Source organism: Zeus faber (assembly GCF_960531495.2).
Source record: "Zeus faber genome assembly, chromosome: 3".
In the NCBI taxonomy this organism is placed as follows: domain Eukaryota; kingdom Metazoa; phylum Chordata; class Actinopteri; order Zeiformes; family Zeidae; genus Zeus; species Zeus faber.
In genome coordinates, this window is record NC_137190.1 from 8,664,982 (window position 1) to 8,688,991 (window position 24,010).

Consider the following 24,010-nt stretch of genomic DNA (forward strand, 5'->3'; position numbering starts at 1 on the left):
TCGAAATTTGTGAGTTATTTGGTTAACGCAGGACAACTCTAAACCACGGTCAATCCTTACCGTATACTTAAAAATCTTCCAATTTATTCCCACAAATATCCTCTCACTCGTGGGTCCTGGTAACCAGCAGTTCTGAAATATTTATTTTGCACAACATTAATGTAGTTAAATTGAATTGTAATCGTTGGGGAAGTAAAGTCTGATGCCTTTGCGTCGTGAACTACGGCCAGTTTGTAGTATTTCTTGTCGAGGTTTATGTAGGACAAAGGAACATTTGACATATGTCACGACAAAGGTTGATGTGCTCGACTGGACAGGGGGTCATCTCAGGTTAACTACTGCACATCAATTTATGTTGATGGCTCAAGGAAATAATCAAACCATTACAATTCAATATGGCCAAACAGGCGGTGTAGTCGGCTAAATGAAGGCAGGTTTTTTGCCTCGTCTTGAGACTGATACCAGCGATTATGCAGGCGTGTATTTGTAATTCATCACCTCACACTATGACTAGCAGTAAGCATTATGCATTGTGACTAGATTAGTATAAGTAATAGTGATGCTCTTGTCTCTTTTTTTATTCATTTTAGAAATAAAAAAAGATTTAGCAAAATAACTTGTGTGTGTGTGTGAGAGAGAGGGAGAGGGAGAGAGAGAGAGAGAGATAGAGAGAGAGAGAGAGAGAGAGAGAGAGAGAGAGAAGAATAACATAGAATAACATAGATAGAAATAAAAAGAAAGACCTTGAGAGGACCAGTATTTAAAGACAAAGAGACATAAACGGAAAAGGGATGAGAGAATGAGAGAGAGAGAGAGAGAGAGAGAGAGAGAGAGAGAGAGAGACGGAGGGTAGGTGCATGAGGTGGTGGAAGAGTAGAAGAGTTGGGCCAGGGTCCCGGAGAGGTGAGGCTCATGCAGAAGCCACAGGAGATGAGCAGGTGCCCTGCAGCCATGCACTGTCACAAGCTACAGCAGCCAATTACCTCGATTCGGGCTGACGGCCTACAGAACTTAGGTAACAACATGACATCTGCATGGGGCAAGACTATGCCTACACACAACTGCCATTTTATCGACTATACATTGATGGAGAGTCTTCCTAAATTGTATCAAACTGGTCATCATCTTCGAACCAAGAAGTAAAACAGTGCAATTGAGAGTTCCTCACTAGGTCTTCAGAGTCAAAAAAAAAGCTTCCAGCACCTCGGAAATATTACGCTCAACGTGTGTTCACATGTGATTGCGAAGCTTGACTATTGCCGATTCTCTTTTTGAAAGGAGACTGGACAGTCACTGGACACACTGCTCCGGAGGCCACGGACGTAGGACAAGAAAAATGAAAACAAATCAGTTGAAGGAGTTGAAGAAGACGGGATACTTTGAGGGCGAAGAAAACCCAGATATTGAAAAAAAACAAAAAAAAAAACCCGGGGACACAGAGCTCAAGAACTTCAAGATCAACGGCTGTTTGTGCACATGAATGTGTCATTCTGCTTAAGACTTGGTCCAGATTTTCGAGTTGCTTCGGGCCCGACCAGTATGTGCCGCCTAGATGGGATGATGCAGACAGTAACATAACATTACAGATGATTATGCAGTAATTAGCGGCATCCTAATGTTCCAGTGCTCTTATGGACATTACAAATGCTGCAGAGGCATTCTGAAACATTCAAAACTTACAACCCATAATAACCATTACTCAGAACGATCATCCTCTGCACCGTGCAAAGCGTGCTGGCAAAGTGCACCACGTTCCAGCTCTAAGAGCGCGTGGCGCTGGGCCAAGCGGCCCCGTATAACCAATCCCGAAGACTCCCCTCCCTCCCCGTCGCGCGCTCGCTGGAAAATACCGAATCGCCCTGAGACGCAGAAGTCAAACTAATATCGCACTCTTCTTGACATCACACAACCGACAGCAGCCTCTCCGTGCCCTCTTTATTCAAGTTTATGCGGCATGTGGAGGGGAAGAAAAAACCCACACAGGAGTGTTCATGCTTCATTTCAGCAGGAGTCATGTATTCATATGGGCTCTGATTCAGGCCCTACGCCACATTACCCTCATTATAAGAATAAGATTAATCCACAACAAAGCAAAGGGTTAATAACAGGGGTCAATGCCAGTGTGGCACTCCAGACCAATCAGGGGTCTCCATCTTAACCGTAAAAGTAGAGTTCTTTGGACAGGCTGTAAAGTCGCTTTTCCATCGCCTAACACGGCACGGCACGGCACGCGAGAAGCAATATGACCCCGACCGAGTTCCCCCGGTGTCATTTATCCAACAACAAGTCGGGGAGTTTTCTCTTTGTTTCTTTTTACTTCAGCAAAAGTTACAAAATTGGACCACAGTGTGGACAGTACATCTCAAAACATTACATATAAAATAGTGTTTTCATTAAAACGAAACGGCGGTGAAGTTATCGGAGCGCGTGGCGAGTATGCTACACGACCAGGATGTTGTGCGTTCTCGGCCACGCGACGGTAACGTAGCAAGGACCGAAAAGCGACCACGGGGGAGCTCGGAAGCTGCGCTTTAGTTCTTCGTTGATTTACTGACGATTGCAACTGACCAAATCAAAGGCGTCTGGTACCGTTCAGCTCCGCCCGTGCGGCCCCGTTCGGTACGCTTGACGCGCAGGCCAGACCAGGAGCTGAAGGGGGCGCGGGTACGTCGGCACAGCACGGCAAAAAATAAAAACACGAAACGCATCAGGTTCACGGGTTTCCGGCAGGGGCTGTGGAGAAATGCCGCGAGAGCCATACGGATTAGAAGTAGAGTCCACCTCCGAGGCACACCAGTTCAGACCAAAACCAGAAAGGCAGGAGGAGGAGGAGGAGGAGGAGGGGGAAGCATGTTGGGGAAAGTGTTAGAAGGAGGAGGAGGAGGAGGGAGAAAGAGGTTTGTGGTACTTTGTCTCTTTCATTACCAGGGAGCAGGCCTTTTTTCCTAACCAAATAATCCCCCAATTCCCACCGGACACAAGTCTTGGGCAGGGAACGGGGGGGAAAAAAAACAAAAAACCATGAGAGGAGAATGGAGGAAGTTGGAGGGGGGGGGGGGGGGGGGAGGCAGAGGAAGGCGGCTATTAGTTTGTACCGAGCGGTACACTCTCAACGCCAGGGAGCAGCCCCGTCTCCTTAACTAAACACAATCCCCATTGGACGATTGGGTCCGGGGATATCACAGGAGGAGATAGTGATGCAGTGGGCGAAGAAAGGCAGAGAGGGAGTGGCCAACATCTCACTGTTCATGTATGACTATCGTGCAGCCGATCTCTGTGGTCTTATCCAAACAGCCCGGCGTGTCCTGCAGCCGCCCTGGAGCCGCACGCCACCTCTCCTCCAGCACCGGGGCCCCCGCCGCGACCGGCCCCACCCACGCCCCGCCAGCGCTCCGGACCCGCTGCCCGTTTGCGCGGCCCAGGACCTGGCCGTCTGCTCCCCCGGGGCGGGCTCGCTGGGAGGGGACGCAGGAGGTGGAGGAGTGGGAGGAGGAGGAGGAGGAGGAGGAGGCAGAGAAGAAAAGCGCATGAGAGGAGGACAGAGGGGAGGTTGGCGGGGGAGAAAGGCAAGGGTAAAAGACACTGCACACTCCCGAGTTGGGATTGATTTACTTCATTAACCAAGATTACAAGTTTAACTTACAAACCAGAGGTCAAAATTTCTCATTAACAAGGGGACCATGGAGGACCCGGGGGCTTGGAGACCACTCTTATTACTGACTACACATTTCAATCTGTCTTTGATGTTCCATGTCTGCCTTTCTACCCCCTCTTCTTCCCTCCCATTTTTTGGCAGCGAGGTTGATTTTAATTGTAGCTATAGAACAGAGCATAGTTTGCCTGTAAGCCAGCCTCCACATCTGTAGTGAGTGCAGCTTTAGTGATATTGGGCGCAGTCCATAGCTCCGGGCAAATTTTAATGGCCCCCACCCCCCCCTTCCTTTCATTGGAGCCTCAGATTGTTTTCCACGTGATTCCTGTTAATTTAGCTGGAGGAAAGGGCATCAGTTTTCCTTGTGCTTTTTCCCCCTCTCTCCCCATGCCTCTCACTCCATTGCCTTACTCCTTCTTTCTGATCTACAGCCTCAAAGTAAGAAGGTGAAAGGAATTCAAATGGAAAAATAGACTGTGCTCACTATTAAATCGCTCGCCTACCTTTTTCCCCGCCATTACGCCTGGTCGAGACAGATAGGAGAACGGCGGCGTGGCTGCACAAAACGAGGCCATTTAGCTGCTATTGTTGTTTCGACATCAACAAACAAGGCTCTTCCTTTGATGTGATAAATGGCCTTAGTGCCTGCGTGATAACTCTGAGCTGCTAAATGTGTCAAGGATGTTTTTAGAGCTCTGAGCGTGTTGAGCACTGCAGGACACTCCATCGCATCTCGCCGAGGCATGTTTTTACATCACGGCGCTGAGGTTAACCTCAAACGTCCCTGAGTCTCAGCCACCCAGTAAAGCGCCTCTTCTTCTGACCGGGAGACACCCAGAGCACTTCTCTCCGGCACAAGAAAAAGGAGTCGATTGTATAGATAGGTTGAACAGAGCGTGGCTTTGTCATCCCACTGGACACCTGATGATGATGACGTTGAGTTCTAACACAATAAATCTTACAAAGGAGAAGGAAAAATATATATATTCCCTGTAATGCCAAGAACAAGTGCGCGTGAAATTTGGTTAATTGGCGGTGACATTTTGCATGACGGTTATGAAGTTAATTGCTAGTTGTAGGACAAAAAAAATTTAAATACGAAGAACTCGCATAAAATGCAGACAAGCTGCAGATTTTGTGGTTCTGAACCAAACGCAAACACTGAAAATGCTATCAGTATCCCAGTAGACTATATGAATAGCTGGTAACAGCTGATGTGAAAGGTACAATCAATTACATAAGAATTTGCAAGCCTCCAGTGGTAATATTTCACATCACTTCAATAGTCATTTCAGCTTTTTGTTGATTGAGTAAAACGAATCTAGTTCAACATTATTACACAGTTTTTAAGACATTGTCTCATTATAACTGAAAACAATATTGTTAAAGCAGGCCCTGGCGGCCAAATGTTCTGCATGCTGTATGAATCGTTAAGTCTATGAATTGTTTAGTCGGGTCTAAAGGTCACGCAGGACTTGGTCTCGGGATCCCTCTCCCAGAGATGCCTTTTCCTTCACCACTTTACCTCCCTAAATAAACATACTGACCCTCCCCATATGTCCCAACCTTTCTCAAGGCTGGAACACCCGCTTGGCTTTTGTAGTGCACTTCAAAAGCCCTTATGTGAAATAAGCAGGGCTATGTTAGAGGGGTGTGGGGGTTGGTGAGTAGCGGGGGGGGGTTTAGTAACGTGCCCCTGTGCGGCCCCTGTCTGTGCGGTGACCCACTGCTGGGGCCAAAGCAGGACCTCCTCCAGCAATCCAGGCTGCCAGCAGACCCAGCCATTGGCTCCTTGGAACTAATCCACCCTACAGAGCCCTGTAAGGCCGCCTTTGTTCCCTCCTGCAGACCAGATCAGGCTGGAGACAGACACTCCAGTCTTGACTGCCTATCAGTTTCACAGCCTGTGGCGTTTCACATCCAGGCGTAAGCCCAAGCCCCACCAATCCACATCAAATAAAAAGAAAGAGAGAGAAAAAAATAAAAACATTGAACAAAACAGTGTCACCTGAATTCCGTCACGGTATGAATACATCGGTAAGGTGGCCGGAAGAGGAAATGGATGCAGGGAGGGATAGGGTTTTGGAAGGGAGGCTTTTCAACAGGAGCTCTCCTCCTCGGTTAACAGAGCGGGATCTCAACAAGGCCATTATCTGGCTCCTAATTTGAGCTCTGGCACAGCACTGAAGGGCTGCCTTTGTCTGGGATTAATGCGGAAAGCTCAGGATGCGATGTCAGAGGGAAATAATCAGCGTGGGCCCTTCATAACGTTGGCTGCCTGCGCTCCTGGCTAGAGCCCCCGGCTCATTTCTGCAGAGATGAAATCTATGACAAGCCCCTCAGTGAAGCTAAGAGCAGGCAACAGTCCAGTAACACCCACAGGCCTCCAGGCATCCTGTGACCCCCTTAGAAAAGTCACATTCACTTTGCTCTGGAGAAGGGAAAGAGAACGCCGCTGGCACTTCTAGCCCATGTGAAATGAAGAAATGTGAGGAGGTGAAAACGAAGTGAAAATAAGTTAAGATTCCTCCTCCGCCTCCACTGAAATCACTAAGGAGGAGGGGCGGGCTGTGACTTCACTTCATTATGCCCCCTAATTAAACGCGCACAGGACATTAAAAGAAACAGACAAAAAAAAGAGGAGAAAAAGGAGAAAAAAGCTGAATAATGTATATTCATGTTTATGTTGTTTGACTGCATTTGGGTAAGCAGTTTGGGATGCTTATTTTTACCACAGCAGTAGGTCAGGGGCTAGCACCCATCAGGCAGAGCATACTGAAAGAGGTTGGCACCACATTCAAGGACCAGAAGTAATGCTTTTATTTTGTTATTTATGCTTTTTTTATATCGGGTGCATTACTATGCTGCTCTGCAGCAGATTGCTGCTAAGTGAAGGATGCAAAGACGCAACCCAATGAGCAGGTTATTAAAATGACCAATTGACATTCAAAATTCATGCTTTTTTGACTCATCATATTCACAGACGAATGTGTGGAATTTAAATACTTCAAGATTTTTATTTTTTCTATTTTTTGCCTCAAGGTAAATGTGACTGGTTATAGCAACTCTGCCTGACTTGGTATTAGACCCTCTGCTGAAGAAATACCATAATCAGATTGCTGCCTTCAAAGCATGAAACAGTAGGCAGTTCTTTTGTAATACCATAATTTAGTTTAATTAGGAACAGACAAGACCAGTCACATTGGGCTAAGTCATCGTGCTCTGCTCTCAGTGGCAGTGTGGGTATCGGTTCACGGGCCAGGGATATTTCTCACCATCTTCCATGTATTAGAGAGTTGAGGTTTTGGAGTGTGGTCTATTAGATCAATTCCAAAACCAGGCTAATGCATCACAGGTTAAGCATGCAGAGGATGCGTGGCATTAGGAAAACAATGACACTCGAAAAACAAAGCCCCTCGGGGCAGCGCCGGGGAAACAAAGCACTCTGCCCACTGAACAAACTGGCTCCCCGCCGCCTTCAGGAAGGTATTGGCTCATGACTCGAGTCGGGAGATTTCAGATTTGCTCATTTTCATCCACTTTGTAGATGAATAAGCATAACAACAATTGTTCAGAGGGCCGCACACTATGTCCCCAGCCGACCACTGTGCCTTCCCGCTGAACATCCCCAGCGCAACACACACAGACACACACCAGACACACACACACACAAGACACACGCACACACACACACACACACACAGACACACAGACACACAGACACACTTGAATTGTTGTGGGATTAGAGTGGCATGCTGCAATTTAATTTTTAAATGAATTACTAAATTTTTTAATGAATTTCTGGGAATCCGCAGTCATACCTTCATGTATGAAATACTTTACAAATATAAGGTTCAGCTAGTTAATACATTTGACAATGAATGAACATCACATTCTGCTTTTTATCACAGCAAATATTCAATACAATTCAAACCATAACCGGCAATCATTGAATAAAGCAATATTTTCACTAAAGGCCTATCAATAAAGGCTTGCACGCACCAGTGATGCAACTTTTCCCAAATACTGTTTGTGATTTTCATGCACAAGACATCAGGGCACAGAATGGGTACAGAGGGTTGTACGCTGTTTTTGCAGACGATGTTGTCTTCGTTCTTCCTCTAATTAGGATCTGCAGCTTTCACGAGAGTTGTTTCCAACTCCCAAGTTTTAGGCCATGGTGGGCTGCTCCCCCCAGGTGGAGGGGAAGCACCTCCCTCCGGTAGAGGAGTTCAAACACAATGGAGGGAACGCACCTCTCAGCTGGCCTGGGAACAACCAGGGATTCCAAGACAGAGTGGACCTCGGCCGCGGAGGGAAGGCCTGTGTGCTCTGACCTTACAGTAAGTGACATAAATTGATGTTGGATTGGATCCCCCGCAGAGCTTTTGCCCATGTGCATCCACTACAGCGTCAGGCAGCATGCAGGCTGCTGCTGGACAAAAAACTACCACATGCCCTCCTCCTCCAGAGTTCACGTGATTGGTCAAACGCTCGAGGCGCACAAGCTTTTTTAAAGAAGGAAATAAGATTATTATCTGTGTTGTTGAGTTATCAAATTCGTTGAGGTTATCGAATTTGTTCGACAGAACGATCTTCGGTACACAGTACATTCAGTACACATTGTGAATACCAAAGGGAGTGAAGTGACACGGTGCACTGTGCGTTTTGGGAGGCACACATTGAGGTCAGGGTGGGATGATTATCAGATCGCCAGTTGGCGTGTAGACTTGCATGCTGTTCACTGTTTCAAATGATTTGCTCGTCATTGTGTAAGTAATGTGTCGGGCTGATCTCACATAATCTGCGTGAAATCAAAACACCCATTTTGAATTTAGACTTTGCGGGGCTGTTATTCCATCACATTTATGGAATGGCATTTTGGACTGGAGAGGAAAGCCGACCTGGGGATATAAATGATCCAAACATTCTCAAACTATAAATCCCTAAATATCACGTAAAATCACCTAGATGGAGATAGTACATCGTAAACATACAAACGACGCTTCGGTTCTTTTTTTTATTTTTTCTCAAAATGACACATACTGAAGCTAATTAGTAAATACCGTAAGCCTGTTAAAGAAACAAGGGGTGATAATTGTATATACTGTCAAATCCAAGTAAAACCGCAGGTCAATTCCATATTAACTTTTCAAAAAAAGCCTTAAATGGAGGTAATGCTGGTGGCCTGTAGGTAGGAGGTCAAAGCCAGCAATAAGGGTGTTAAAGTCAATGATACAACCACAACCAAGTCCTGAAGTGGGGTTACTTTCTCACCTCGCACCCTGATGGGGTGGACACCGGCGAATCCATCTTGCGTTTTTTGCGGGGTCCGATGGCAGCTAATGCTGTGAGGTTGGCGTCTCTCTGCCTCATCTGGGCCAGTTCCTGTTGCTGCATCTGAGGAGAGAGGTGGGGGTGGGGTTATAAATCTGCTTTATAATAAAGAAATACATATATTTTGCATGTGTGTAGAACAGCTAATGCTGCGTTCCATGGAAGTCAGAACTCTGAAAAATCAAACCTCGTACTTGGAAAAATGTAAAGGAACGGCCAATTATGTAGGAATTTCAGAGCCGATAGCTTGCGCCCGAGTTTAGTTTAGTTTAAGATAACACACCTGACGTCACGGCAACATGTTTGCATGCAGCACTGACGGTGAACAACGATCCCTTTGTATGGATTCTAAAACATGTCTACTGTCGTTTTAAACCACTCTGTATTTTTTATGTTATGTTAACACGCGGACCACCGACTCGAATGACAGATTTCCGAGTTCCCATGGAACGCACCATCACTTCCTGCTGCCTCTCGACCTGATGTCAAGTCTGAGTTTTTAATCCAGCTCAACCAGAGCGTGGGCAGCAGCCTTTACCAACGATGGAACAGAACCGGTGGAACAGATAATGAGTGAAACCAGCTGCTTACACCAGAAATGTGTGACATAGAAAATCCAAACACGAACGCCCACAATCTAAAGAAATCTCCCGCCCATGTCCATATATGGCCAATGACATCATGGCAACACGGAGCCAGAGCTCGCAGCTCGTCCGTTATGATAATAAAATAAAATGATGCATAGAACAGGGTACCAGCAGCATGTGAGAAGTGCCGGTGCTCAAGAAAAAGTCCCGGTACGACAAAGAGTAAAACCTAGACGAGCCGGTCCTGCAGTACTGGTGAGTACTCTTTGAAAAGTTTTACATGTACTGGGCAAATTTTACCGCTGGCTCTGATTCCTCACAAAGGATTCAATGAAATAGAAACAATGCAGAATATAACATTCAGTCGAGTAGCAATACAACGGTAGGGAAAAAGGGTTTCATATATAGTATGAGGCTGTGGTATGTTACAGGATGATAACAGATGAAAAATAATGATATCGACTGATAATTGATGCTTCATAAGTGTCTCCAACAGCAAAGGGACCTTGAGATATGTGGAATGGGTAAAACCTCTAATTCCTAATCATTTAACAGATAAGACATTAAATACTGTTCACTCTCATCGAAAAAAAATATTGAAATAAGTCATTGCTTTCCAGGCTTTACACTATACGTTGAGATTCATTCCATGCTTTGTTTCTAGTGTGACATATAACCAGTGTTAGAGTGGACTACATGGTGTCGTTTATTTGCATTTTATTTGCAACAATGCAAGAGCACAATGGCCATCTATTAAAAAAAGATTTTCTGAGCGCTGAAATAAATCTTCATTAAAATAAAACTACATGATCCGGTCCAAGTAAAGGAGGAAGATGTCTGTCCATCATCTGCCTATCCTTACAGCCTGTGTGCCAGCCTGAAGAGAACAAAATGGAAGCCTGTTGTCAGCCATTAACAGAGCTCCTGTCAGAGCCGGGGTGGGGTGGGGGGGTTGAGCCGCCTGGTCACATGTTCATGCTGTGATTTTTCAGTTTGTGATGTGTAAAGGGAAAGCGGCGGTGAGGCAGCGCCCGAGGTAATGTCATGTCTGGCCGTGGGGCTGAGGGGGAGCCCAGCAGCGCTGGGAGCTGCCCTTTCTATTGGCTGGATGTGTGAGGGCCTGGGGACATGGCGCACAGGGTGTCAGTGGCCCCTCCCACACACACACTGATGCACGCGCACACACACGCGCACGCACACAAACACACACACACAAACACACACACACACACACACACAAGTGGAAGGTGTACGTGCAAACACGTGCCTATCAATCTTGGCCGCAGCAGAGGGAATGCCTATCTACCAGCCTGCGTGCGTATCTGCCTGCCGGGGGAGGAGGGGGCCCGGGTCGAACCAAACAGGGACAATCGATATGCACTTTCATGTCTTTCATGTTCTTTTATGTTCTGTTATGTTCTGTTATCGCTCTACTCGTGCTTGCCAAGCGCTGGTTTCGTGTTTGTGGCGTGTGCGTGGTCTGATCAGGGGGAAAATTTCATGTTGCTTTGAGATGGCGCTCTATAAAAGGTTGCTTTGGTGTACAAACCCAGATTCAAAATGTGCATGCTGTTGACTCTGATTTCCTCCAAAGGGCCCCTGGCTAGGCATGCCCTTTAGGGTGTTGCCACTTCACATTTAGCACGGCAAAATCGTTGGAAGATTCAAACACACTGACAACAGGAACTATGGGACATAACAACTGCAACAACTACATGGCTATCAAAGACACATTTTCTCTTGTATTTTTATTTTTTGGGGGGGGGTGGGGGATAAAGGAATAATGCTTCTCGTTCAAACAAATGGTGATTTGTTTCAGGGTGTAGGGAGGTGAGGGCTGCAGTGCTATGAGAATCCAGATAGAGACGAGGAAGGAGTCAAGGGCACACAAATGTAACTGGATCTAGCGAGAAGGCTGCATCTGATTATTATCCAGGTCCACATATCAGATGTAGCATTAATGTTAATGCCAACCTTGTTAGGCTCGGCCGCAAACAATACACAACGCTCTCAGGGCATGACCTGAAAGAATCCCTACTGCAAAGCGGGCGGAAGAAGAGGGAAAGAGAGAGAGCGAGCGAGCGAGAGAGCGAGAGAGAGAGAGAGAGAGAGAGAGAGAGATAGAGTCTGCTATCTCACTGATGGCACCAGGATGCCGGCATCTCTGCCTGGCAGTTGGCACCAAGCATGGGCTCCCAGGGCCTGCAGCAACTGTCTGTGTTTTCAGATTTATGGCTGTATGATAAATGCAGACCTTATTTCACCATCTGCAACCCTCCACTCCACATTTCCCGTCACTGAAGAGGCTGATTTCTGATCTCAATCTGGTGCCCATTGTGCTTTAGTCTAGTGTAGTCATTCCATTTATTCATGCCCACTGGTCCCAGTCTGGCTTTAGCCTGAATTGGACAGGATTTGATCAATCAATTTATCAGAGGCTGTTCTACAGACTATAATTCAGGTTACAGTGCAGGGCCACTGCACTCATAGCAAAAAAGGGTTTCTGTTTCTAACTGCAGTACATGGGGGAATCAAACTTTCACATTGATAGGTTCAAACCAAAGGTTAGGCATTCGACTTGAGACAAAAACATCTCATATTATCATGTGAGATGTTTGCAAAGCTGTCTTATTTCGTGTTTGGTATTGCAATTGAGACCTAAGCGCAGTATAATTAGTTTTTTTTGACCAATAAGTCATACCATCACCCTAATACTCAAGGTCACTGAAATCTGAAGGTCCATCCTGGACCGGGAAATATAACCATTTGGCAACATCCATAAATTTGCCAGGTCCGATCAATGTTACAGAACAAATATCTCATACTCCCCAACCGCACAAACAGCAGAGCTTCCAGTGTGCCAGAATGCCCTTTTAAAGCAGAAAATTGGGACTTGTAAAGTCAAATTATTAGCAAAGGTCAGCAGAGGTAGAACATGTCCACAATCACCAATAGGATCGGAAATGGCCATAGCTCTGATGGAAGGAGGGCATGGTGTGAATATCAACTAAGCATTTCAAACAATCCAGATTGCTTTCAGAAGATCATTTTGAGGACAATTATGCCTTGTGTTTTACACTATACAGTACCAATATTTTTTTAACTTCAGTTCATGTCTGCAGTAGACACATAAGCAACATTAAAACCTATGACCAGTATAGTAAAAAAAAAAATAATAAAGTACTAATCTACATATTCCCATAATATAGTGTCTTGAGTCTGTTGAAAAATAAATGATGTCAAAACATTTTACCAGCAGGTGATGTACGATGTTCTAAGCAGCTGCAAGGTACAACAACTCCACTGTCGGAACAGGCCACTGTAAAGCCTCTTGTCACTAATCATCTGACCAGGACATATGAACTGGCAGGTCTGGACATGCGCAAATCATTATTCGCTCATGTTGCCATTTGATTTTTTGAAGACAAAAAATGAAAGTAGCATTGTGCTGGGATTTTGTGTATTCTGGACATAATGCAGCCTCAAACAACTAAAAATGGTTAAACGTAGAGAGGAAAATTATATATATATGTGTATATATATATATATATATATATATATATAACTAATTACAGACAAATGGATTAAATCTATTTTCATGCCATATCTCAATGGCACTGTTGTCTCTGAATATAGAAACTTAAAGACTATATCTCTAATAATGAAAATCACCAGCCAACCAAAAGGTACTGTAATGGTTGAAGTGTCTGTGATCCCTGTCTGTCCTACTTACACTCTTCATATTCAGCTGAAATGTGAACATAAAAAATACATTAACAAATATTTCTAACCTATTAAACAGATGTATATTCTATTATATATTCTGTTGACCATTTCGTTAACAATTCAGCCAATTATTTCCAACATCAATCACTCCGCTGATATGAAAATAAACCAAAAATGATCTTTAAGCGCCCAGACCCACAAACGAAACAACACTTCTGCCTCTTTCCAACAGGAACAGTGTGTTCTCACATGATGCAAAGATGTCAGAGATACAGCAAGGAGCTCCGAGCAGTCTGTTAAACTCAGGGGCAAGGAGAGGATAAGTTCCAGAAGGCATGATGGCCGACCTGACGATCTCAATCTCTGCTCTTTTTAACAAAGGCCCTCCCCCCACCCCGCACCGCCCCCTCGTCAGCCAGGCCCCGGGGCCCGCTCGCAGCCCCCCAGACGCTCACAGACAGATGTCCTTGGTGAAGCAGAACGCGCTCTGCTTGACGTCACAGGCGGCTCTGGGGCTGTGCAGGAAGCTGAGGGGCTCTCTGCAAAGACCACAGCGTAGAGGCAGACCGAGGGGGCTGCGGTGGTCTGCCTCTTTTAAAAAAAAATAGAAAACAAAAACCTCTTCCAGCCAGCCTCGGTCGGACAGGGCACCGCAGGAAGCCGGGCAACATATAGACGTAACAAATGTCGCTTTCAGAGGATGACAACACACCATGCAATACTTAGATTGCATGCATTTAGAGCATGTGTGGGGCCTCAGTGGAAAGTGACATGTACCACCTGCTGAGAAACATACAACTGGACAATAGATAACAGATGATACAAAGAAAAGTTTAAAATGTGTGTTTGAAACGATGAATCTCACTGCAACTTATTTGATGTTGGCTTTGGCAATGACGCTGGTGTGGTAGGTGGTTAGAATCATGATTTGAGGTAAAGATTTAAAGAAGGACAGCATCTGATGTGGGATAGACCTTTACATGTTCCTTTAATACCATTTTGTAAACACTGTCCGATTAAAATCTTTGCTGATTTTGGTGTATTTCATGTGGGATTTCAGGTCTTGCTAATGTGCAGATTACCTTCCAACTTATTCATGTGTCTTGACATCCCACTAATAGCTCACAATAATTCATGGACTGGATCCAAATGACACCTCCACATGGCTGATGTTAGGTTAGCATCTGTGTGCTGTGTTGTGGGGCAGAGATGGATGCGGTATAGGACCGGAAACTAGATTTATAAGAGAAAAAAAAAAGAACATTCTTTATTTGTCACACAGCACACACACCACAACACATGCACTCATGCGGCGATGGTGGCCAACACACACACACACACACACACGCTTCTTCAAATGGTGGCCGGTGAAACCTGTTCTCTGCTTCTGACCCATCACGGCTTGTCCTTCCTCTGGAGGGCAGCCAGGAGCAGTGAGCAGCAAACAGCGACGCCCCAGAGACCAATTTCCCATGTCCATCGCTGGTCAGACGACAATGATTTTTTGCATGTTTTTGGAGAGGGTCCTTACCGATGTTACACGGAGGAAAGCCCATGTGACCACGGGGAGAACGTGCAAACTCCACACAGAAAGGCCCCTGATCGGGAGAATTGAACCCGGGACCTTCTTGCTGTGAGGCAGCAGTGCAATGCACTGTGCCGCCGTACACGCCCACCATCCATTTGTGCCTGGATGGAGACTTGCATGGGCTTCATAATGGATTTCGAAAATGTGTGTTTCACTGTGTCCTGTGTTCACATGTATAGGATGTGATGTCACATGCCTGCATCTTGTGTTTTTTGTTTTTTTTTTATGAACAGATTTAATATTTGAGTAAAAGTTAAATAACGGAAAATAGTTAGTTAAACTGGTGATGAAGACATATTTTGAGAGAGATTTTAACTAATTCTATTACTCTGGTTTTGCAATTATTATGAAGGACATCTCTTTTTCTTCATTCATGTATCCTTGTCAGAGGAGATAGAGATCAATTCAAAAAACGATCCTGTGTGTCCAGTCTTCTCTCAGTGTCAATTTTCAATTTCTAGAACGTACAGTACAAAAGAATAAATTAATTAATTAAAGCAACAGTAAAGCAAAGTTTGAGAACAAAAATGGTACTTAAAATTTACAATATTTTGTATTTACAACAGTGAGCTAGAGTGTGCATGATGGAAATAGGGGTTAATAATTGTTACTAGGGTTAGGTGATAGGGGTTAGGGTTATTTGCAACTTATTAGCAGAAAAGCACAGCGGTTGTGGATAAAGTGAAGCACCGGGAGCCCTGGTGACAGAACTTGCATTATTCTTCTATATAATAACATTTGCAGACTGAATTTTTTTTGCACAAAGAATAGCTTTTAACGAAAGAGCCAGAAATCAGTGTTAAGCAGATTCGAAAGGTATTACATCGGAGCGACGGTGAGGAAAGCGATGATCATTAAAAATACCGCTTATCTAAGGGAAAAATTCCCAACTTTAAATGTTCTCCCGCTTTGTCTCCCTCCACGCTGGTGTGCTTCGTCTAGCAGTCTTCTCTCTCCCACTCTTCCCGCTCTCTGTCTCTGTCTCTCCGTCTTCCCTCTTTTCTTTTAATGGTTATATTCGCCGCTCGTCACCCGCTATTGATCACATCTAATTTGCATCCAGGAAAAGATGTGAACTCAGATATTCACACTCGGAGAGAGAGGACGATGTCAATGATTTATTCATCTCCGAATCAAAAAAAAAAAAAAAAAAAAAAAAAAAAAAACACAAAGGAGAGTGGAGGGAAGGTAGATGAGAGGGGGAATCTTCATAGGCAGCGGGTGACTCGCAGGCTCTGAGGCTGGGCTCCTCTTCCCCACGCTGCCCCAAGGCACATGGTGTGCAAGTCCTCCTAATTAACAAGGTGAATCATGCTGCCGCTCTCTAATTAGCCAACATGACAATCTAATGGAAACACGCGGGTTGAGCTGGCACACTTTGCATCACCTCACAAAGACCCCCGCTTACCGCCCTCCCCACATCAATCCACACGGATGACAATTTGAATAAAAGAATCAAAGAAAACAGGGGAGGAGAGGCGGCGCAAGGGGAGCGGGACGACATTTCTTCGAGGTGCGGTTGGTGGAAGGGGTCCGACGGAGGGAGGACGGAGTCAGCTGACCCGTCAGGGCTCTAATACTTAGCTCTCCCCTCGCACCGTGTGGTGTTTTGCCGCCTAATTGAAATGTGTCCTCCCTCTCCGCCTCTCTCCTTCCCGCTCTCATCCCAGGCACAGGAGGCTGGCACCTCGCCACTAGCGTAGCTCTGCGTACCCAATTCCCCTGTCGCAAGAAGTCCCAAGAAGTGCACCGGCGCACAAAGAGAAAAAGTGATCCTACAGGCTCGTTCGGCGAGGAGACGAGCCGCTATCTCCCTCTGAGGCAAAAAAAATAATAAAAATCTCCCTTTTTTTGTTGTTTTCCTTCTCATTACGGCGCTTTGTAATGTTCGAAAACACACAGGAACACCAAAGGTATTTTTTAAAAGCCTGGTTCTTTTTTTTTTTTTTTTTTTTGTGATGTAATGTCTTGAGGAGAAGGGGGAAAAAGAGAGAGGGAGCGAGAGAAGTTGAAAATACACCGACAACAAAGCAACAAATAAAAATAGGTCTTCCGTGTGCCATTTAGTGGCCTCTGCATGCTGAAAAGCGGCACCATGGATCTTCCGTGTGTGATAACTGAATTAGTGGGAAATGATCATCTTTCAGACGTCGTAAGTGAAGTGAGTTTATGCCAACTGAAATTCTTTTCAGAAACAATAACCTGTCCCTCGACATTGATTTCGGCAAACAAGATTTAATTAAAAATAAATAAATAAATGAATAAATAAAAAACATGATCCATGCAAACAGAAACTGAACAACACTGTTCTCTTCTCAACAGTGCGCGTGTGAGCTGACCGTGAAAAAGCACGGATCTATTCACAGAAAGTGTGTATCTGTGAGCTCGAAGAGACAGGAGCTAAAGGGATAAAAAAAAAAAATATATATATATATATATATAAATATATCCACCATACGCCGGGACCCACGGAGCAGCAGGAGCTCCCTTTGAAAGCCACAGCCGAAAGAGGCGAGGCCTGGAGAGGCTTTTTCACTGCCGGGCTTTTGCCCCCGGGCCGGTCTAATAGGAGCGAGCAGCTCTTTGAGACGAACAGTTTGCAGAGGGCTGGGGCACGGGAGCCTCTGAACTCCCGGCTATAACTGGGCTAATAAAAAGCTAACGGGCTGCTTCATTGTCCTCTGACACACGAGAGCCTCTCCGCTGTGGAGGAGCGCCAGGCAGCGGCCGACCGGGCGTTCGGCGTGGGCAGACTCCGGTCTCGGTGTGACCCGGTCACCTGTGGAGGATGCCGGGGAATCAGGAAACATGCATGTGCATTTAGGCCCGCTGCACACTGGCTGAGTGAAGGGCTAAGATTAAAATATCTTGCACTACACTTAATGAGTGCAATTCTTTATAATATATATATATATAATATATGTATACATGCGATAAGAGGAAATATGCTAAATTTGACCATGGTAGTGTATATGGACATGTATATGTATGTTTACTCAGCCGTCTTTAATAGGAGCCACACGTGGTTCAAAGTTGAGCCGGCGCAGAATTTATTTGTGAAGGGTTCAAGACATTGTGAGCAATGCCGATGCGTAAACGTAGGCAAAAATACTAAAAAAAAAATTCCCTCTTATCGCCCGAGGAGAAAAAATATTTGAGGAAAATTATTCTAACAAAAAGCTGTGAGATTCCCATTGGAGAGCTCCGCGCTTTACACAATTCTTCTGGAATTACTCTGAGTGAAAAGTGGAGCATTGCTGCAAGGACATGGGACTGGAAAAATGGAAGAGGAGAGGAGAGAATGGAAAGGGATTGAAGGAGGGAGGGGAACGATATGATAGGAAAGTGGGAGGAGAAGAGAGGAGGAAAGGAGATGATGGGGTGGATGAGGAGAGATGAGAGAAAAGGAGATGAGAGGAGAAGAGAAGAGAGAAAAGGAGAGGAGATGAGGGGAGAGGAGATGAGGGGAGAGGAGAGGAGAGGAGATGAGGGGAGAGGGGAAGAGAAGAGGGAAGAGGAGAGGAGAGGAGATGAGGGAAGAGGAGAGAAGAGGACAGGGGAGGAGAGGAGGGGAGAGGAGAGGAGAGAAGACGAGAGGAGATTGTTCTGCTACAGGCTTCATGAATGTGGAAGGTTATACTCGCTATCAACTCCTGGAAAGTTTGAGTTGAGTCAAGTGATTCATTAAAAAAAAAGTGGATAAAAAATTGTTTCAATTTGTAAAAATCTATAATTCTTAGGTGTTCTTAACTTGAAATTGAGAGACCAAGACGCACATTTTAAGGTCAGAAAACCCCAAAAATATAGAGGTTTAATCAAATGAAAGATTTTTTTTTTTTTAATTGATCCACTTGAGTCCAGTGGGTTCTGTTGGCCATTAAGAAGCTCCACTGCAGCAATTTGGGGCTCAATGTTTTGCTGATGGGCACCATAACTATAGTTCAATTTTATTATTTTTTATTTCTCATCGACCCCAATGTTGCTCTTGTTCCACTGTACAGCAGCCTACAGTAGAGGACTATGGTTTTACTGATATTCTATACAGTATTTTATCTTCCAGCCCTGAATCGTCGCCTCTATGAACGTTACGCTGCGAGTCACGCTGGTTCTGTGTGACTTCAGACTGGACGCTCTCGGAGTGGCTCCCCTCACTCTCCGTCCGTCGCTCGTGCTCTCAGATGTTTTGGGTTCAGCGTGATAAAACTGTGACTATTTTCCATCAAGTCCATTAATCTCAAATCTCAGATTCTTCAAATGTTTTGTTTTTAATACCAAACCGCAAACTCTCCTCTCTCCGCCATGCCTTTGCATTTATTCTGCGGAAGTATGTATAATTGGGCTTTTTAATAGCACATTTATCATACATTATTTATGGTTTTCAACAAATTGAATTCGGAAGCCATGACCCAGAACATCAATGGTCCGCAGCTCGCAGCCAGCTGGGTGGAGCAGGATTGGGCCTTTGCCACAATAACACTTTTCCCAGTTTTCCTTTACCAAGGGGAAGAATTCCTCATGTCCCCCCTGAGCTCTATGATCAACAGCTGACAGACTACACTCACAGCACCGATGTTGAAAGAGAGGATGTTATTCGATGCTTTGTGCACTTTTCCTTCCTTGTACAAAGTCGTCCTACATTATTGGTTTACCCATGGCCCTTTCATTACATTTTGTTTTCAACTTCCCAGTGCTCCAACAGCAAAATAAAATGTGTTAATACAGAAACATTGCAGGGCCTTGTCCTCTCTGTGGCCATATCTGTTGAAATATCCTCTTAAATATGCTGATATGATAAGGCTGTTGCAGGTAGCGGCAGTGTTGCGGTTCCCAATCGCAGAGACTGCGATCTTTACTCATGGGACTGATCGACAGATCATGTTATCCAATCGAAGACTCTGCAGTCATGCCGGATGGCAGAGGAACGGACGACGCTGCACTCCCGTCCCGCCCCCGGGGTGTATTACCGCAGCTCGCCTTCATCTCTTCTCATTTCGCGTGAGAAGAATTCTCGAAATTCACAGCTTTTGAACTGTTTCACCTTTCAGGTCCCTAACTCGTATGAGTTGGTGTGAGTCGCCGACTTGAGTACCGTTTGGTGAGGCAGTGTAGCGTTTTCTCACTTATCTTATTTCATGTATTTTGTTTGGGAGCAAACTAACAAGGCGTCCAGGAGGGCGCTCCCGGACTGCAGACACCGGGAGAAGGGAGATCGCCACCGCTCCGGTGCGCTGGCTCGACGAGGACGCCACTGAAGGAGCTATTCCAGAGGACAAGCTCGCTTCCCCGGCTGGCGTGAGTGCAGGAGCTGGCCCCATTTGCGCTGTCACTCCTTCTGGCGCTAGCCCAACCCCACACCCCCAGCGGTTTCTTTCCCGGTGAATATCCCGAAGGAACCACAGCAGGGAATATCCTTCGGGGGCCCGAATGGAGTCATCAGACCTAGACGAGTCCTATGGTGGAGAGAGCTTCCCCAGCTCTCAGGTGAGCTCCAGTCAGATGTCCTCGCTGCCGGCCTTGGCTAGGCTATTGGAGGCCGAGTTTGTCGAGTTTTTTCGAAGTGTTCCAGCAGGCGGAATAGGCCTCCACACTGCGGCCGTGTTGTACACGGTATCCATGCTGTACAGGGAGCTCCACGGGGTGCCTACAGAGTAAGGGAAGGGCTGGGCTAACCCCTCACTGGTACTCGTGCTGAGCAGGGGTTAGCCCCTGCTCAGCGCGAGTGCCAGTGAGGGGTTTTGAGTTCTACCACCACATGGCAGGCAGAGGAGCTGGTCTACCTGGCCTTCCCTCCGGTGGTGGGGCCTAGGCAGCCTGTGCCACAGGCCCTGCTTCAGCACTACCAGGCCACGCTGTTGGTGGAGCTGGCCAAGCCGGCCAGCAGTGAAAGCCGGCCACAGTGTAAAGAGGAGACGCTGGTGGAGCTGCAGAAAGCAATGAACCTCTCCCTCCAGATCGCACGTAGCATGGGTGTGAGCGTGGCCCTACATCGGCCCTCTGGCTAGGCTCCAGGACCAGGACAAGCTGCCACTTCTGAACTCTCTGGTGTACCTCACTGGCAGCTTCGGCGAGGCGATGAGCCTCGTGATGGCCAAGTTTGAAGAAGAGAAGGAAAGCAGAGAGGCCATCCAGTCATGGATCTTCCAACTGCAGAGCGGTATACGCACGGCGGAGGCCAGGACACAGAAGCGGGAATGCTCATTCCCTAAGGTAGCAAAACCCTCGGAGCATGTTCTGCCCCCTGGGTCAGACACAAGGGCAGCAACGGGGGACAGCAACGGGGCCGCTACCACTGTAAGTAGGTCCTGAACCCTGGAAAAAAATGGGGGGGGGGGGGGCCGTCCTGCCCCTTCAAAGCGTTCCGTTCTCCCTGTGTTTACAGCCGGAAAGCACACGTTTACAGTGGAAGAACACACACAAACAATTTGCCCACATATGTGCCCAAATTTTTGCACCGTGAATCACATGCCCCCCACTCCCATGCCAGCCACATTAAGTGTGCAGCAGACCCCGTTTATAAATGTACCACAAAGCTTCCTTTGAGTCCAATCACATACCCAACAATAAAATGTGCAAAACTCATAAACCCCAGTATCCCATTGTGTCATGCCATACCAGGGGGAAATCTTATCAGTTTTTATCAATTTTTATATATCGCCTCCAAGGCAACAATTAGCCATGAGCGGGCACACGCCCGACCCATTGAGTGCCGCGCCTGCGCGGCCACAGGGCGCCCAGACTCGAAGCGTGTGCGTAACGGACCCGTGGGTCCGCAGATTGAGTGGGCACATGCCCAACCTATCGAGCGCCGCGCTGGCTCACCCACAGGGCACTCAGGCTCGAAGCGCGTGCATAACAGACCCGTGGGACTGCAGAATAAGCCGACACGCGCCAAACCTAGTCCGCATCAGGCCAGCCCTGCTGCAATGCACAGCGGCTTGGCGCGCATGCACGACAAACCCGTGGGTCCTCAGGACTGTGACCAAGGGCTATGTCATTCAATTCGCCCGTCCTCCGCCAACTTTCAGGGGAAAAGTCGAGTCCGTAGGTCCGGACAATCAGACTCTCGTGAGGGAGATAAACTCCCAGCTAGAAAAAGGGGCAGTGTGGAGCATCCAGAGAGAGAGGCACACGGACACTACAGCAGATACTTTGTAGTAACGAAAAAAGACAAGAAAGACCCGATATTAGACCTGCGAATGTTAAACAAGCATCTAATGAAAATTACATTTCAGAAATTAACCCCACTTCAATTGGAAAGGTTAATTCGACCAAACGACTGGTTTGTGAAACTAGATCTGAAGGGTGCGTATTTTCACATCTCCATCCACCCCCGTTATAGAACATATTAGCGATTTGCCTTCCAGGGAAAAGACTACGAGTTCCTCACACTCTTCTTCGGGCATTCTTTAGCTCCTCGGGAGTTCACAAAATGTGTGGAGGATAATCACACCATTATGTCAACAGGGGGTGAGAGTGTACAACTATTTGGATGGCCAGTTCCAGAGGGGAGTCAGTCAGGTGGCCAGTTTAACCCTTTCCCACCTGATGAATATGGGCTTCGCTATCAACAAGGAGAAAAGTATATTAAGCCCGAGCCAGCGCACCCCCTTTTTTAGGCATGGAACTGGACTCAGTTTCAATGACGGCCCATCTCTCTTCAGCCAGAGCTCAGGCCATCAAGTCATGCTGATCATAGTTCGGACCCAGATTGTTTGTGACATAATTTTTGTGCCAGATACTGCTGGGCATGATGGCATCAGCAGCCGCAGCGCTGCCCCTCGGCATGTTGCGGGCCAGGGCATTCCAGAGGTTGTCAGCATCCAGACACTTTCACCCAGTAAAGGACAGACACCGCAAATTAACAGTGTCATCACAGTGCAGGAGGGCGTTACCAGCGTGGAGAAACACAGTTTCTTTGTGCGGGATCCGTGTGAGTGTATCATAGCGCTCCACCATCACCACGGATGCTTCCACCATGGAGTGGGAAGCCGTCTACAATGGTGCGACGTTGGACGGTGACGCAGGCGAAGCGTCACATAAACGTGTTAGAGCCGCACACAGTGTTATTGGCTCTTACACACTTCCTACCAGCCCTCAAAGGCCGACATGTTCTGGTGAGGTCAGACAACATGTTAGAGATAGCATACATCAATCACCAGGGCGGGGTCCAGTCCCTGTACCACATGGCAAACCGTTTACTGCTGTATGCAGAGTAGAACCTCCTCTCCCTCCGGGCGGTCCACAGCCCTGGCAGACTCAACCACGGAGCAGACCTATTGTCCAGGGGGAACCCCCAGGCAGCAGACTGGCGCCTTCACCCCTGGGTGGTGGCAGAGAGGTGGCAGAGACAATTTGGCCGGGCGGTGGTGGAACTGTTTGCGTCACGAGAGACGACACAGTGGCCATTATGGTTCTTGCTTCCTGTAGGGGGACCAGCTCCCATTGGGTGTAGATGCACTGGCCCACCCGTGATCAGAGGCGTCGCTCTACACTTTTCCCCCTGTAGCACTTAACCAGCAGTTGCTGGAAAAAGTGCGGGAGCATAGTCTGTCACTGCGGCCAGTGGCTCCCAATTGGCCCATCCGCCCGTGGCTTGCTGATCTGTGCGACATGAGTATGAGTCTCTTGTTGGAGCTTCCCCTCCAACGAGACCTATTCACACAGGTGCACAGAACAATTTGGCACCCACACCCAGAACTGTGGCGCATCCGGGCCTGGTACCTCAGAGGGAGAAGCTCCTAGCATCAGGCCTGTCGGTGGAGGATATATGTCAGACAGCTTCTTGGAGTTGCCCATACACATTTGTGTGGTTTTACATGTTAGGCGTTACTAGTTCTGCGCTGCCACATGTCGTATTTGGTGCGTAGATTTGCAGGTGCTACAGAAAGTATCCCGCAAGCATCTTTCTCACACGTGCGCTAGCATGTCTGGGACAGACACTCCAGTGGTGGGGTATGTTACTAGGCGTTTTCGCACCGAACAGTTCTTGGGACTCCCAGAGGGGAACTATGAACTGGGGAGGTCCTCCGAGGACTAAATACCTTCAACGGCTTTTTTTCTGGTTGCATTCCACTGCCAGTAGGAACTCTGAATTGACGTAAGCCAATGGGGTTTCAGCAC

At 46.8% G+C, this 24,010-nt stretch overlaps 1 protein-coding gene across 1 annotated transcript in view; it reads right to left on the bottom strand.

Moving 5' to 3' along the window:
• LOC307228343 (transcription initiation factor TFIID subunit 4) overlaps positions 1-24,010 on the bottom strand; it is a gene marked incomplete at both ends in the record, with an annotated part of 97,419 nt that overhangs the window by 18,457 nt on the left and 54,952 nt on the right. The window contains one exon of the mRNA XM_079997981.1: positions 8,930-9,052. Coding sequence (XP_079854107.1) covers positions 8,930-9,052 — 123 coding nt within the window. The remainder of the gene's footprint in view (positions 1-8,929; positions 9,053-24,010) is intronic.